The sequence below is a fragment of the Scyliorhinus torazame genome, chromosome 13 (genome assembly GCF_047496885.1).
Source record: "Scyliorhinus torazame isolate Kashiwa2021f chromosome 13, sScyTor2.1, whole genome shotgun sequence".
In the NCBI taxonomy this organism is placed as follows: Eukaryota; Metazoa; Chordata; class Chondrichthyes; order Carcharhiniformes; family Scyliorhinidae; genus Scyliorhinus; species Scyliorhinus torazame.
The window spans coordinates 227,372,261-227,386,810 of record NC_092719.1 but is presented as its reverse complement, the minus strand read 5'-3'; the positions used below and the strand labels follow the sequence as shown (position 1 = coordinate 227,386,810).

Here is a 14,550-nt window from a genome sequence, read left to right as displayed (position 1 = left end):
ACAGACAGACAGAGAGAGACACACAGACAGACAGAGAGAGACACACAGACAGACAGAGAGAGACACAGACAGACAGAGAGAGACACAGATGAGAAAACAGGTCCAGTCTCCATGGCTCTGCCTGAAGAAATCAGACCGACAAAGCGTTGACGCTGTTTTTCTCTCCAGAGATCTTGCCGGACCTGCTGAATTTTTCCTGCATTTTCTTGTTTTTTTACCCCAAATGAAACAAGGTTGTCAGACAGCACAGGACTAACCTAAAATAGCGGTTTTGGCTCCCCATGTGCTTGTCCATCGCGTCCAGGGAGCCCATTCCCCGATACTTCTTCAGCCTCACTCCATCTGTGAAGAAATATTCTCCAGGAGCTTCGCTCGTGGCAGCGAGCAGAGATCCCATCATCACTGGGAGACAGAGCAGAAAGAGAACTTAATGAAGCGACCTGGAAACCAGGGAAAACTTCCCGCTCCCTTTCAAAATTGTTACAACAGATGGTTTATATTCAGCTGAGGACAGACATGACCAAACAAGATGCCCCGGACAGTGCGGCACTCCCTCAATACTGTCCCTCTGACAGTGCGGCACTCCCTCAGTACTGTCCCTCTGACAGTGCGGCACTCCCTTAATACTGACCCTCTGACAGTGCAGCACTCCCTCAGTACTGACCCTCTGACAGTGTGGCGCTCCCTCAGTACTGACCCTCTGACAGTGCGACACTCCCTCAGTACTGACCCTCAGTGCAGCACTCCCTCAGTACTGTCCCTCTGACAGTGCGGCACTCCCTCAGTACTGTCCCTCTGACAGTGCGACACTCCCTCAGTACTGACCCTCAGTGCAGCGCTCCCTCAGTACTGACCCTCTGACAGTGCAGCACTCCCTCAGTACTGTCCCTCTGACAGTGCGGCACTCCCTCAGTGCTGACTCTCTGACAGTGCAGCACTCCCTCAGTACTGTCCCTCTGACAGTGCGGCACTCCCTCAGTACTGTCCCTCTGACAGTGCGGCACTCCCTTAATACTGACCCTCTGACAGTGCAGCACTCCCTCAGTACTGACCCTCTGACAGTGTGGCGCTCCCTCAGTACTGACCCTCTGACAGTGCAGCGCTCCCTCAGTACTGACCCTCTGACAGTGCAGCACTCCCTCAGTACTGACCCTCTGACAGTGCAGCACTCCCTCAGTACTGACTCTCTGACAGTGCAGCACTCCCTCAGTACTGACCCTCTGACAGTGCGACACTCCCTCAGTACTGACCCTCAGTGCAGCGCTCCCTCAGTACTGACCCTCTGACAGTGCAGCACTCCCTCAGTACTGTCCCTCTGACAGTGCGGCACTCCCTCAGTACTGTCCCTCTGACAGTGCGACACTCCCTCAGTACTGACCCTCAGTGCAGCGCTCCCTCAGTACTGACCCTCTGACAGTGCAGCACTCCCTCAGTACTGTCCCTCTGACAGTGCGGCACTCCCTCAGTACTGACTCTCTGACAGTGCAGCACTCCCTCAGTACTGTCCCTCTGACAGTGCGGCACTCCCTCAGTACTGTCCCTCTGACAGTGCGGCACTCCCTTAATACTGACCCTCTGACAGTGCAGCACTCCCTCAGTACTGACCCTCTGACAGTGTGGCGCTCCCTCAGTACTGACCCTCTGACAGTGCAGCGCTCCCTCAGTACTGACCCTCTGACAGTGCAGCACTCCCTCAGTACTGACCCTCTGACAGTGCAGCACTCCCTCAGTACTGACTCTCTGACAGTGCAGCACTCCCTCAGTACTGACCCTCTGACAGTGTGGCACTCCCTCAGTACTGACCCTCAGTGCAGCACTCCCTCAGTACTGACCCTCTGACAGTGCAGCACTCCCTCAGTACTGACCCTCTGACAGTGCAGCACTCCCTCAGTACTGACCCTCTGACAGTGCAGCACTCCCTCAGTACTGACCCTCTGACAGTGCAGCACTCCCTCAGTACTGACTCTCTGACAGTGCAGCACTCCCTCAGTACTGACCCTCTGACAGTGTGGCACTCCCTCAGTACTGACCCTCAGTGCAGCACTCCCTCAGTACTGACCCTCTGACAGTGCAGCACTCCCTCAGTACTGACCCTCTGACAGTGCAGCACTCCCTCAGTACTGACCCTCTGACAGTGCAGCACTCCCTCAGTACTGACCCTCTGACAGTGCAGCACTCCCTCAGTACTGACCCTCTGACAGCACAGCACTCCCTCAGTACTGACCCTCTGACAGTGCAGCACTCCCTCAGTACTGACCCTCTGACAGTGCAGCACTCCCTCAGTACTGACCCTCTGACAGTGCAGCACTCCCTCAGTACTGACCCTCTGACAGTGCGGCACTCCCTCAGTACTGACCCTCAGTGCAGCACTCCCTCAGTCCTGACCCTCTGACAGTGCAGCACTCCCTCAGTACTGACCCTCTGACAGTGCAGCACTCCCTCAGAACTGAATTGGTTGTGTTATCCTGGATTTTGTGGTCAAGTCTCTGACTGAGATTTGAACCGAGCATGGTGTTTATTCAGAAATGAGTGCTACCCAGAGTCCCACTGGCTCCTAACAACGAGACTGCTTCACAAACTAGTGGCCTAATCAAGTGAAGCATAAAGGCAGATGCCCGGGAACCACTGTTGACGGGCGGGTCGCCCAGCTGCTGGTTCAAGTGAAGTCAGCATCGACATGGACTGTATCCAGAGTTTTGCTTTATTTAACAGTTAAAACCAAATTAATTCGGAGACTGGAGTTTTGCTTTTTCTGCCTCGGTGGTCAATGGTCGACTTACCAGTCGATGCTCCCAGTGCCAGGGCCTTGGCAATGTGGCCAACAGTCTGAATCCCACCATCTGCTATCACAGGAACGGAAAATCTCCTTGCGTACTCTGCAACCTTGTAAACGGCAGTGGCTTGAGGTCTGCCCACAGCCAGCACTGGAGCCGGGAACAAGCAGGAAATCAGTCAGTACGAGAGCGAACGGCAATCCAGTCCCTGAAGCAGCTCAGGCCCCAGGATATCACCCTAACATTTTACAATTAAACTCTTATTCTTGGCGAGGCCAGCATTTGCCGATCTTTTCTAATCTCCTCTCAGTGGATGAGGCACCCGATTGAAATGTTGGTTCTGAACTCTGATGAGATATCTTTATTTTCCCCCCAGACTATGTTGATATTCTGAGTAGGTCAAGAAACACGTGTGCATGTGCATGATCAATTAAACAGGGGAAGGTTACTAGAAATAGGTTGTCTGGGAGGGCTAAGGGTTCAAGGTTTGGTTGGTGTATTTGTAAAGAGGTTATGGTGAGGTTGAGCTGCAAGTAAATAAATTGAATCGCATTGTGAGAAACTTGATTTTCCACCTGCTGAATTTGAAACGGGAGTTCAGAGCTGATCAGAAACCACTACATCTTACAAAGGTGCCATGAGGGCAGAGTTTAAGAGGTGGGATGCGTTGCCGCTGTCCTTGGCGGGTAGGGTGCAGTCAGTCAAGATGACGGTGCTCCCAAGGTTTTTGTTCCTGTTCCACTGCCTCCCCATTCTTATCCCGAAGGCCTTCTTTAGGCGGGTCAACAGGAGCATAACGGGGTTTGTGTGGGCGCGAGAGACTCCGAGGGTGCGAAGGGTGTTCCTGGAGCGGAGTAGGGGGGGGGGGGGGGGGGGGGAGGAGAGACTGGCGCTGCCCAACCTCTGTGGGTACTACTGGGCCGCCAATGCGACGATGGTGCGCAAGTGGGTGATGGAGGGGGAGGGGCTGCATGGAAGAGGCTGGAGACGGCGTCCTGGGAGGGTACGAGTCTGGAGGCGCTGGCAACGGCGCTGCTGCCGCTCCCTCCAATGAGGTATACCACGAGCCCGGTGGTGGCGGCTGCCCTCAAAATTTGGGGGCAATGGAGGTGGCACAGGGGGGGGAAGTGGGGGCCTCGGTGTGGACCCCGATACGGGGGAACCACCGGTTTGTCCCGGGGAGAATAGATGGAGGGTTTTCGGGGTGGTACAGGGCAGGGATAAGAAGGTTGGGGGACCTGTTTGTGGATGGGAATTCTGCGAGCCTGGGTGAGCTGGAGGAGAAGTGCGGGCTCCCCCCGGGAAACGCCTTCAGATATCTACAGGCAAGGGCTTTTGCCAGGCGGCAAGTGGTGGAATTCCGCTGCTGCCACCACGCACAGTACAGGACAGGGTGCTCTCGGGGGCGTGGGTTGGAGAGGGGAGGATCTCGGCAACATACCAGGTGATGCAGGAGGAGGAGGAGGCCTCGGTGGAGGTGTTGAAAGGTAAGTGGGAGGAAGAGTTGGGGGAGGAGATCGAGGAGGGGACGTGGGCAGATGCCCTCGGGAGGGTGAACTCTTCCTCTTCGTGCGCGAGGCTCAGCCTCATACAGTTTAAGGTGCTGCACAGGGCACACATGACCGGGACAAGGATGGGCCGGTTTTTTAGGGGTGAGGACAGGTGTGTTAGGTGCTCAGGGAGCCCAGCAAATCACACCCACATGTTCTGGGCATGCCCAGCTCTGGAGGAATTTGGGAAGGGTGTAGCGAGGACGGTGTCGAGGGTGGTAGGATCCAGGGTCAAACCGGGCTGGGGGCTCGCAATATTTGGGGTGGCAGAGGAGCCGGGAGTGCAGGAGGCGAAAGAGGCCGGTATTTTGGCCTTTGCGTCCCTGGTAACCCGGCGAAGGATTCTTCTTCAGTGGAAGGATGCGAGGCCCCCAAGCGTGGAATCCTGGATCAACGATATGGCGGGGTTCATTAAATTGGAGAGGGTGAAATTTGCCTTAAGGGTTCTTCAGGCGCTGGCAACTGTTCTTGGACTTCCTGGCAGAGCGGTAGACAATGGTCAGCAGCAGCAGCAACCCGGGGGGGTGGGTTCGATTTTATTTTTGTTTGTCTATACTGGGGGATCTGAGGGGGTGTATATATTTGCTGTGTTTCGGCGGGTGTTAATATATTATTTATGTATAGGGGGGAGGGGGCACTGCGTTGTTTTGTTTTGTATTTAATTCTATTGGGTTCCTTTTACATTTTGTTGTTGATATTTTGTGAAAACTTTTATAAAATTTTTTTTTAAAAAAACAAAGGTTCCATGAGTAAACAGAGGAAGTGATATTAAATTTTACTGACCCAAACATAGAGGTGACATGAAAAAACAAGATCTTTATATTTGGAGAAGTTGAATTCAAAAGAGGTGTCTGAGGAAATTAAGCCAGAGATAAGGGGGAAGATGTTTAAGGAGCAACATTTAACTAGAATTGTGACTGAGGGGTGAAGCTCAGAGATCCAGCTCCAGCTCCTTTGTGTGTGAGCTGCTGTTAAAGTTTTGAATTGGAGGCAGTGTTGAGCCAGAAGAGTCTTTATTTAGGAAACAGTTTGTTCCTGAATTTCCTTTTTGGATTCCACATCAAAGAGATGCTGTGTGTTATACCCGTTAATAAAGTGGTAACAATTCTTTGACTTGGGTAATATTATCGGACTTTCATGGTTAAAAATCGATAAGGGGGTTACATAGAAACATCCTCCATAGTAAAATAGAAGCAGGAGGAGGCCATTCGGCCCTTCGAGCCTGCTCCGCCATTCATTATGGTCATGGCAGATCATCAAGTTCAATACCCTGATCCCACCTCCCCCCATATCCCTTGATTTCTTTAACCCCAAGAGCTAAATCGAATTCCTTCTTGAAATTACACAACGTTTTCATCGCAACTACTTTCTGTGGTAGTGAATTCCACAGATTCACTGCTCTCTGGGTGAAGAAATTCATCCACACCTATGACCCCAGAGTTCTGCATCCCCCCACCATCGGGAACATTCTTTCTGAATCTACCCTGTCTAATCCGGTTAGAATTTTGAAAGTTTCTATGAGATCCCCTCTCACTCTTCTAAACTCCAATGAATATAATCCTAACCGACTTAGTCTCTCCTCATATGACAGTCTCACCATCCCAGGAATCAGCCTGGTAAACCTTCGCTGCTCTCCCTCCATAACAAGAACATCCTTCCTCAGATAGGGACACCAAAACTGCCCACAATACTCCAGGTGTGGCCTCACAAATGTCCTACACAATTGCAGTAAAATATGTCTATTCCGATACTCGAATCCTCTCGCTATGAAGGCCAACATACCATTTGCCTTCTTTACTGCCGGCTGTACCTGCGCGCTTACTTTCAGCGACTGATACACGAGGAAACTAAGGTCTCGCTGAGTATCCACCTCTCAATTTACACCCATTCAAATAATAATCGGCCTTCCATTTTTGCTACCGAAGTGGATAACCTCACATTTATCTACATTATACTGCCTCTGCCATACATGTGCTCACTCACTCAGCCTGTCCAAATCCAGCTGAAGCATCTCTGCATCCTCCTCACAGCTCACCCCCCCACACAAATTTGCAAATACTACATTTAGTTCCCTTGACCAAATCATTAATATACTGCTGCAAAGAAGCTCGTTTACTTGTATACTCACGAATAAGCTGTTTTTCGGGGGTTGATCTGTTAAGACTGTTTAACTGTGCAACTTTAATCCTGTGCTCTTAGGTTTTTGTCTTTTTAATAATTTTTTTAAATAAAAGGTTATTGGAGTCCAAGGCTTTTGGGGTCAGTAGCTCTTCCTCCTCATTTTACAATATGAAAATGGTTTCTGATCAGTAAGAAAGACCTCACTCTGGGATCTGGCTCGCTCAGCAATATGATTCGCTGCCACCGTAACCGCTGATATTTGGGAGGTGTAATTGGGCCATTTCTGAGGGGGGCAGTTAAGAGTCAGCCACATTGCTGTGGGTCTGGAGTCACGTGGGCCAGACCGGGTAAGGACGGCAGATTTCCTTCCCGAAAGGACATTAGTGAACCAGATGGGTTTTTATTACAATCGACAACATCATGGGCATTTTCATTGAGAGCTATTCTGGATTAATTTTCTTATTATTGCATCTCCACATTGTCAGGAAGCAAAGGCAGCTTAAAAGAACCTACAAAGAACAAAGAAAAATTACAGCACAGTAACAGGCCCTTCGGCCCTCCAAGCCTGTGCCGATCCAGATCCTCGATCTAAAACTGTCGCCTATTTTCTAAGGATCTGTACCCCTCTGCTCCCTGCCCATTCGTGTATCTGTCTAGATACATCTTAAATGACGCTATCGTGCCCGCCTCTACCACCTCCGCCGGCAATGCGTTCCAGGCACCCACCACCCTCTGCGTAAAGAACTTTCCACGCATATCTCCCTTAAACTTTTCCCCTCTCACCTTGAACTCGTGACTCCTAGTAATTGAGTCCCCCACTCTGGGAAAAAGCTTCTTGCTACCCACCCTGTCTACACCTCTCATGATTTTGTAGACCTCAATGAGGTCCCCCCTCAACCTCAGTCTTTTGAATGAAAATAATCCTAATCTACTCAACCTCTCTTCATAGCTAGCGCCCTCCATACCAGGCAACATCCTGGTGAACCTCCTCTGCACCTTCTCCAAAGCATCCCCATCCTTTTGGTAATGTGGCGACCAGAACTGTATGCAGTATTCCAAATGTGGCCGAACCAAAGTCTTATACTACTGTAACGTGACCTGCCAACTCTTGTACTCAATACCCCTTCCGATGAAAGAAAGCCTGCCGTATGCCTTCTTGACCACTCTATCGACCTGCGCAGCCACCGTCAGGGTACAATGGACCTGAACACCCAGGTCTCTCTGTACATCAATTTTCCCCAGGGCTTTTTCATTTACCGTATAGTTCGCTCTTGAATTGGATCTTCCAAAATGTATCACCTCGCATTTGCCCGGATTGAACTCCATCTGCCATTTCTCCGCCCAACTCTCCAATCTATCTATACTCTGCTGTATTCTCTGACAGTCCCCTTCACTATCTGCTACTCCACCACTCTTCGTGTCATCTGCAAACTTGCTAATCAGACCACCTATACCTTTGTCCAGATCATTTATGTATATCACAAACAACAGTGGTCCCAGCACGGATCCCTGTGGAACACCACTAGTCACCTTTCTCCATTTTGAGAAACTCCCTTCCACTACTACTCTGTCTCCTGTTGCCCAGCCAGTTCTTTATCCATCTAGCTAGTATACCCTGGACCCCATGAGACTTCACTTTCTCCATCAGCCTACCATGAGGAACCTTATCAAATGCCTTACTGAAGTCCATGTATATGACATCTACAGCCCATTCCTCTTCAATCAACTTTGTCACTTCCTCAAAGAAGTCTATTAAGTTGGTAAGACATGACCTTCCCTGCACAAAACCATGTTGCCTATCACTGATAAGCCCATTTTCTTCCAAATGGGAATAGATCCTATCCCGCAGTATCTTCTCCAGCAGCTTCCCTACCACTGATGTCAGGCTCACCGGTCTATAATTACCTGGATTATCCCTGCTACCTTTCTTAAATAAGGGGACAACATTAGCAATTCTCCAGTCCTCCGGTACCTCACTCGTGTTCAAGGATGCTGCAAAGATATCTGTTAAGGCCCCAGCTATTTCCTCTCTCACTTCCCTCAGTGACCTGGGATAGATCCACCTGGACCTGGGGACTTGTCCACCTTAATGCCTTTTACAATACCCAACACATCCTCCCTCCTTATGCCGACTTGACCTAGAGTAATCAAACATCTATCCCTAACTTCAACATCCGTCATGTTCCTCTCCTCGGTGAATACTGATGCAAAGTACTCGTTAAGAATCTCACCCATTTTCTCTGACTCCACGCATAACTTTCCTCCTTTGTCCTTGAGTGGGCCAACCCTTTCTCTCGTTACCCTCTTGCTCCTTATATATGAATAAAAGGCTTTGGGATTTTCCTTAACCCAGTTTGCTAAAGATATTTCATGATCCATTTTAGCCTTCTTGATTCCTCGTTTCAGATTGGTCCTACATTCCCGAGCTTCGTCTGTCTTCAGTCGCCTAGACCTTATGTATGCTTCCTTTTTCCTCTTAGCTAGTCTCACAATTTCACCCGTCATCCATGGTTCCCTAATCTTGCCATTTCTATGCCTCATTTTCACAGGGACATGTCTGTCCTGCACTCTAATCAACCTCTCTTTAAAAGCCTCTCACATATCAAATGTGGATTTACCTTAAAACAGCTGCTCCCAATCCACATTCCCTAGCTCCTGCCGAATTTTGGTATAGTTGGCCTTCCCCCAATTTAGCACTCTTCCTTTAGGACCACTCTCGTCTTTGTCCATGAGTATTCTAAAACTTACGGAATTGTGATCACTATTCCCAAAGTAATCCCCGACTGAAACTTCAACCACCCAGCCGGGCTCATTCCCCAACACCAGGTCCAGTATGGCCCCTTCCCGAGTTGGACTATTTACATACTGCTCTAGAAAACCCTCCTGGATGCTCCTTACAAATTCTGCTCCATCTAGACCTCTGACACATAAGTGTATCCCAGTCAATGTTGGGAAAATTAAAATCTACCACCACCACCCTGTTGCTCCGACATCTTTCCATAATCTGTTTACATATTTGTATCTCTATCTCACGCTCGCTGTTGGGAGGTCTGTAGTACAGCCCCAACATTGTTACCGCACCCTTCCTATTTCTGAGCTCTGCCCATATCGCCTCACTGCTCGAGTCCTCCATCGTGCCCTGCTTCAGCGCAGCTGTGATATCCTCTGACCAGTAATGCAACTCCTCCACCCCTTTTACCTCCCTTTCTATCCCTCCTGAAGCATCGAGATCTTGGGATATTTAGTTGCCAATCGTGCCCTTTCCTCAACCAAGTCTCAGTAATAGCAATAACATCATACTCCCAGGTACTAATCCAAGCCCTAAATTCATCTGCCTTACCTACTACATTTCTTGCATTAAAACAAATGCACCTCAGACCACCAGTCCCTTTGCGTTCATCATTTGCTCCCTGCCTACTCTTCCCCTTAGTCACGCTGACTTCATGATCTAGTTCCTTACAGGCTTTAGTTACTACCTCCTTACTGTCCACTAACCTCCTCATTTGGTTCCCACACCCCTGCCACATTAGTTTAAACCCTCCCCAACAGCGTTAGCAAAAGCACCCCCAAGGACATTGGTTCCCGTCCGGCCCAGGTGTAGACCGTCCAATTTGTAATGGTCCCACCTCCCCCAGAACCGGTCCCAGTGTCCCAAAAATCTGAACCCCTCCCTCCTGCACCATCTCTCAAGCCACGCATTCATCCTGCCTATTCTTTCATTTCTACTCTGACTGCCACGTGGCACTGGTAGCAATCCTGAGATTACTACCTCCGAGGTCTGACTTTTTAAAAACTTGGCTCCTAACTCCCTAAATTCTGCTTGTAGGACTCATCCCGTTTCTTACCTATATCGTTGGTGCCTGTGTGCACCACGACAACCGACTGTTCACCCTCCCCCTTCAGAATGTTCTGCAGCCGATCTGAGACATCCCTGACCCGTGCACCTGTGAGGCAACATACCATTCGGGAGTCTCGTTTTCGACCACAGAAATGCCAGTCTACTCCCCTTACCACTGAATCCCCTATGATTATAGCCCTTCCACTCTTTTTCCCGCCCTTCTGTACTGCAGAGCCAGCCACGGTGCCATGAACCTGGCTACTGCTGCCTTCTCCTGGTGAGCCATCTCCCCCAACAGTATCCAAAACGGTATACCTGTTTTGGAGGGAGATGACCGCAGGGGACACCTGCACTGTCTTCCTGCTTTTCCTCTGCCTTTTGGTCACCCATTCCCTTTCTCCCTCAGCACTCCTAATCTGCGGTGTGACCAACTCACTGAACGTGCTATCCACGACCTCCTCAGCATCGCGGATGCTCCAAAGTGAGTCGATCCGCAGCTCCAGAGCCGTCATGCGGTCTAACAGGAGCTGCAGCTGGGGACACTTCCCACACGTGAAAGAGTCAGGGACATCAGCCACGTCCCTGAGCTCCCACATTGAACAAGAGGAGCATAACACCTATATTTGTGCTGTTGGATATTAGAAATAAAGCATAGATTTAAGTGAGTTTAAATTAATTTCTGTGTAGGAAAGGGTAAAACTTCAATCAGACTCACGTTAAACAAAGGTGTTTGCAAGTATTGTACTTTGAGTTTATGACGTGATAAGCAAACAGCCTACAGAGAATGAATGAGCTGATGCTTAGCAATCAGGGGCCACCATTAAATTGAAAGGACCATTTGAATTTAGTTTTAACCGAACCCAAGGAAGTAGGTAGGGAGAAAGAAGGCAGCTCTCACAGAAGTAGAAGAAAGAGTCCCAGCCCCCAGGGGGAAAAGAGGGGATGCGGCGATTCTTGGACCAATTGAGGTTCCCAAGGGTGGAGGAGCAGGAGGTGGCTGGTTTGGGGGCGCCAATTGGGGTGGAGGAGCTGGTTAAAGGACTGGGGAGCATGCAGGCAGGAAAGGCCCCGGGGCCGGATGGGTTCCCGGTGGAGTTTTATAGGAAATATGTAGACCTGTTAGCCCCGTTGCTGGTAAGGACCTTCAATGAAGCAAGGGACCCTGCCCCCGACAATGTCGGAGGCGACGATCTCTTTGATCTTGAAGCGGGATAAGGACCCACTGCAATGTGGGTCATATAGGCCGATCTCGCTCCTTAATGTAGATGCCAAGTTGCTGGCAAAAATGTTGGCCACGAGGATTGAGGACTGTGTCCCGGGGGTGATTCACGAGGACCAGACGGGATTCGTAAAGGGTAGGCAGTTAAATACTAATGTGCGAAGGCTCCTAAATGTGATAATGATGCCAGCGGTGGAGGGAGAAGCGGAGATAGTGACAGCTATGGACGCGGAGAAGGCCTTTGATCGGGTAGAGTGGGAGTATCTCTGGGAAGTGTTGAGTAGGTTTGGGTTCGGGGGAGGGTTTATTAGTTGGGTTAAGCTCCTGTATAGAGCCCCGGTGGCGAGTGTGGTCACGAACCGGCGGAGATCGGAGTATTTCCGGCTGTATCGAGGGACGAGGCAGGGGTGCCCCCTGTCCCCTCTGCTGTTTGCATTGCAATTGAACCTTTGGCTATAGCGTTAAGGGAGTCGGGGAAATGGAAGGGGGTAGTTCGAGGGGGAGAACCATCGAGTGTCGCGGTACGCAGACGACCTGTTGCCGTATGTGACAGACCCAGTGGAGGGGATGGTGGAGGTAATGCAGATCCTACGGGAGTTTGGAGATTTTTCGGGCTATAAGCTCAATGTGGGAAAGAGTGAGCTCTTTGTGATCCATCCGGGGGACCAGGGAAGAGGGATAGATGACCTACCGTTGAGGAGAGTGGAAAGGAGCTTTCGATATTTGGGGATTCAGGTAGCTAGGAGCTGGGGGGCACTGCACAAACTTAATTTGACGTGGTTGGTGGAATAGATGGAGGAGGATTTTAAAAGGTGGGACATGTTGCCACTCTCGCTGGCGGGCAGGGTACAGTCGGTTAAAATGGTGGTCCTCCCGAGGTTTCTTTTTGTTTTCCAATGCCTCCCAATCGTCATTACCAAGGCGTTCTTTAAGAGGGTAAGCAGGAGCATTATGGGATTTGTGTGGGCGAGCAAGACCCCGCGGGTCAGGAGGGGGTTCCTGGAGCGTAGCAGAGATAGAGGAGGGTTGGCGTTGCCGAATTTGGCTGGTTACTATTGGGCAGCCAATGTGGCAATGATTCGTAAGTGGGTGATGGAGGGAGAGGGGGTGGCGTGGAAGAGGTTGGAGATGGCGTCCTGCAAAGGAACGAGCCTGGGGGCGCTGGTGACGGCACCGCTGCCACTCTCGCCGACAAGGTACACCACGAGTCTGGTGGTGGCTGCAACGCTAAAGATCTGGGGGCAGTGGAGACGGCACAGGGGAGCGATGGGAGCCTCGGTGTGGGCCCCGATCAGAGATAACCATCGGTTTGTCCCAGGAAGGATGGACGGGGGGTTTCAGAGCTGGCATCGGGCAGGGATTAGAAGAATGGGGGACCTGTTCATCGATGGGACGTTTATGAGCTTAGGGGCGCTGGAGGAGAAGATTGGGCTACCCCCGGGAAACGCTTTCAGGTACATGCAAGTGAGGGCATTTGTGAGGCGGCAGGCGAGGGAATTCCCGCTGCTCCCGGCACAGGGGATTCAAGACAGGGTGATTTTGGGCATATGGGTCGGAGAGGGCAAGGTGTCGGCGATATACCAGGAGATGAAAGAAGAGGGGGAGGCTTTGGTAGAGGAGCTGAAGGGTAAATGGGAGGAGGAGTTGGGGGAGGAGATTGAGGAGGGTCTATGGGCTGATGCCCTAGGTAGGGTTAATTCCTCGTGTGCCAGGCTCAGCCTGATACAGTTTAAGGTTATTCACAGAGCGCATATGACGGGGGGAGAGGCTGAGTAGGTTCTTTGGGGTGGAGGACAGATGTGGAAGGTGCTCAGGAAGTCCGGCGAACCATGTCCATATGTTTTGGTCAAGCCCGGCACTGGAGGGGTTCAGGAGAGGAGTGGCGGGAACAATATCTAAGGTGGTGAAAGTCCGGGTCAAGTCAAGCTGGGGGGCTAGCACTATTTGGAGTAGTGGACGAGCCGGGAGTGCAGGGGGCGAAAGAGGCCGGTATTCTGGCCTTTACGTCCCTAGTAGCCCAGCGAAGGATCTTGCTAATGTGGAAGGAGGCGAAGCCCCCCAGAGTGGAGGCCTGGATAAATGATATGGCTGGGTTTATCAAGTTGGAAAGGATAAAGTTTGCTTTGAGGGTCTGCGCAGGGTTTTACAGGCGGTGGCAACCGTTCCTAGACTATCTCGCGGAGCATTAGATGAAGGTCGGACAGCAGCAACAGCAGCCCGGGGGCGGGGGGGGGGGGGTCCGGAAACTGACATGTATGGGAAGAATCCAATGTACAAAGTTCTGTATCGTATTGACTTGCCATGTTCATGTCTTGCCACGCGAGTTCTCTTTCTTTTCTTTGTTACGGGGGCGGGGGGGGGTTTGTTTGTAAGGTGGAAAATATTGTTGAAAATATTCTTAATAAAAACATCTTTTTAAAAACAAAAGTAGAAGAAAGGAGCGGTGGGAAAAGAAACAAGTCCCAGAAAGAAAGAACAGCTTGTCCTAAAACCAGAGAATGAAAAGAGAGGTTCCAGTGAGTTTGAAATGAAAGGAACAAAGGGGAACTGGAATTTCAACAAGGTACTGCTCATTGAAGGTAAAAACAGAGTAGAAATGGGCAGACCTGGTGAGGTTGGCCTGAGAGAAAGCAGATATCTGAAGCAATCCTAAGATTGGTAACCTTAATACAGCCAATGAAGTTGTGTTCTATTGGTGGTTGGACATCGGAGAGATTATGCGGACCTTTGAATGCACGTGACTATTCAAAACAGAGGAGTACTGAAAAGAGTTAGAAATCCTGGAAGTGGATCCTTGGTGAAAACAGCTGGGGGAAAACATTGTTTGAAAGAAGATTCTCAGGCAGGTCTTTGAGAGTGGAGTTTGGAAATATTTGTGAGCTAATCAGCTATGATCATAACAACACGTAGAATTCAAACTCACATTCCACGGATTGTTCGTCCAGTAATATTAAGGCGTAACCGCACCCACATCAATTTACTGTTAGAAACTAGAGAAATTATATATAAATGCTGGAAGGTGCAGTTATTAATATTTGGATTTGCAGT

General features: G+C 50.3%; 1 protein-coding gene across 3 annotated transcripts in view; it reads right to left on the bottom strand.

Annotated features, from left to right (window-relative positions):
• LOC140388653 (inosine-5'-monophosphate dehydrogenase 2) overlaps positions 1–14,550 on the bottom strand; it is a 51,529-nt gene that overhangs the window by 14,404 nt on the left and 22,575 nt on the right. For all 3 annotated transcript variants that reach the window (XM_072473128.1, XM_072473127.1, XM_072473129.1), the window contains exons 10-11: positions 2,781–2,924; positions 258–402 (exon numbers count right to left, since the gene is read on the bottom strand). In XM_072473128.1, coding sequence (XP_072329229.1) covers positions 258–402; positions 2,781–2,924 — 289 coding nt within the window. The remainder of the gene's footprint in view (positions 1–257; positions 403–2,780; positions 2,925–14,550) is intronic.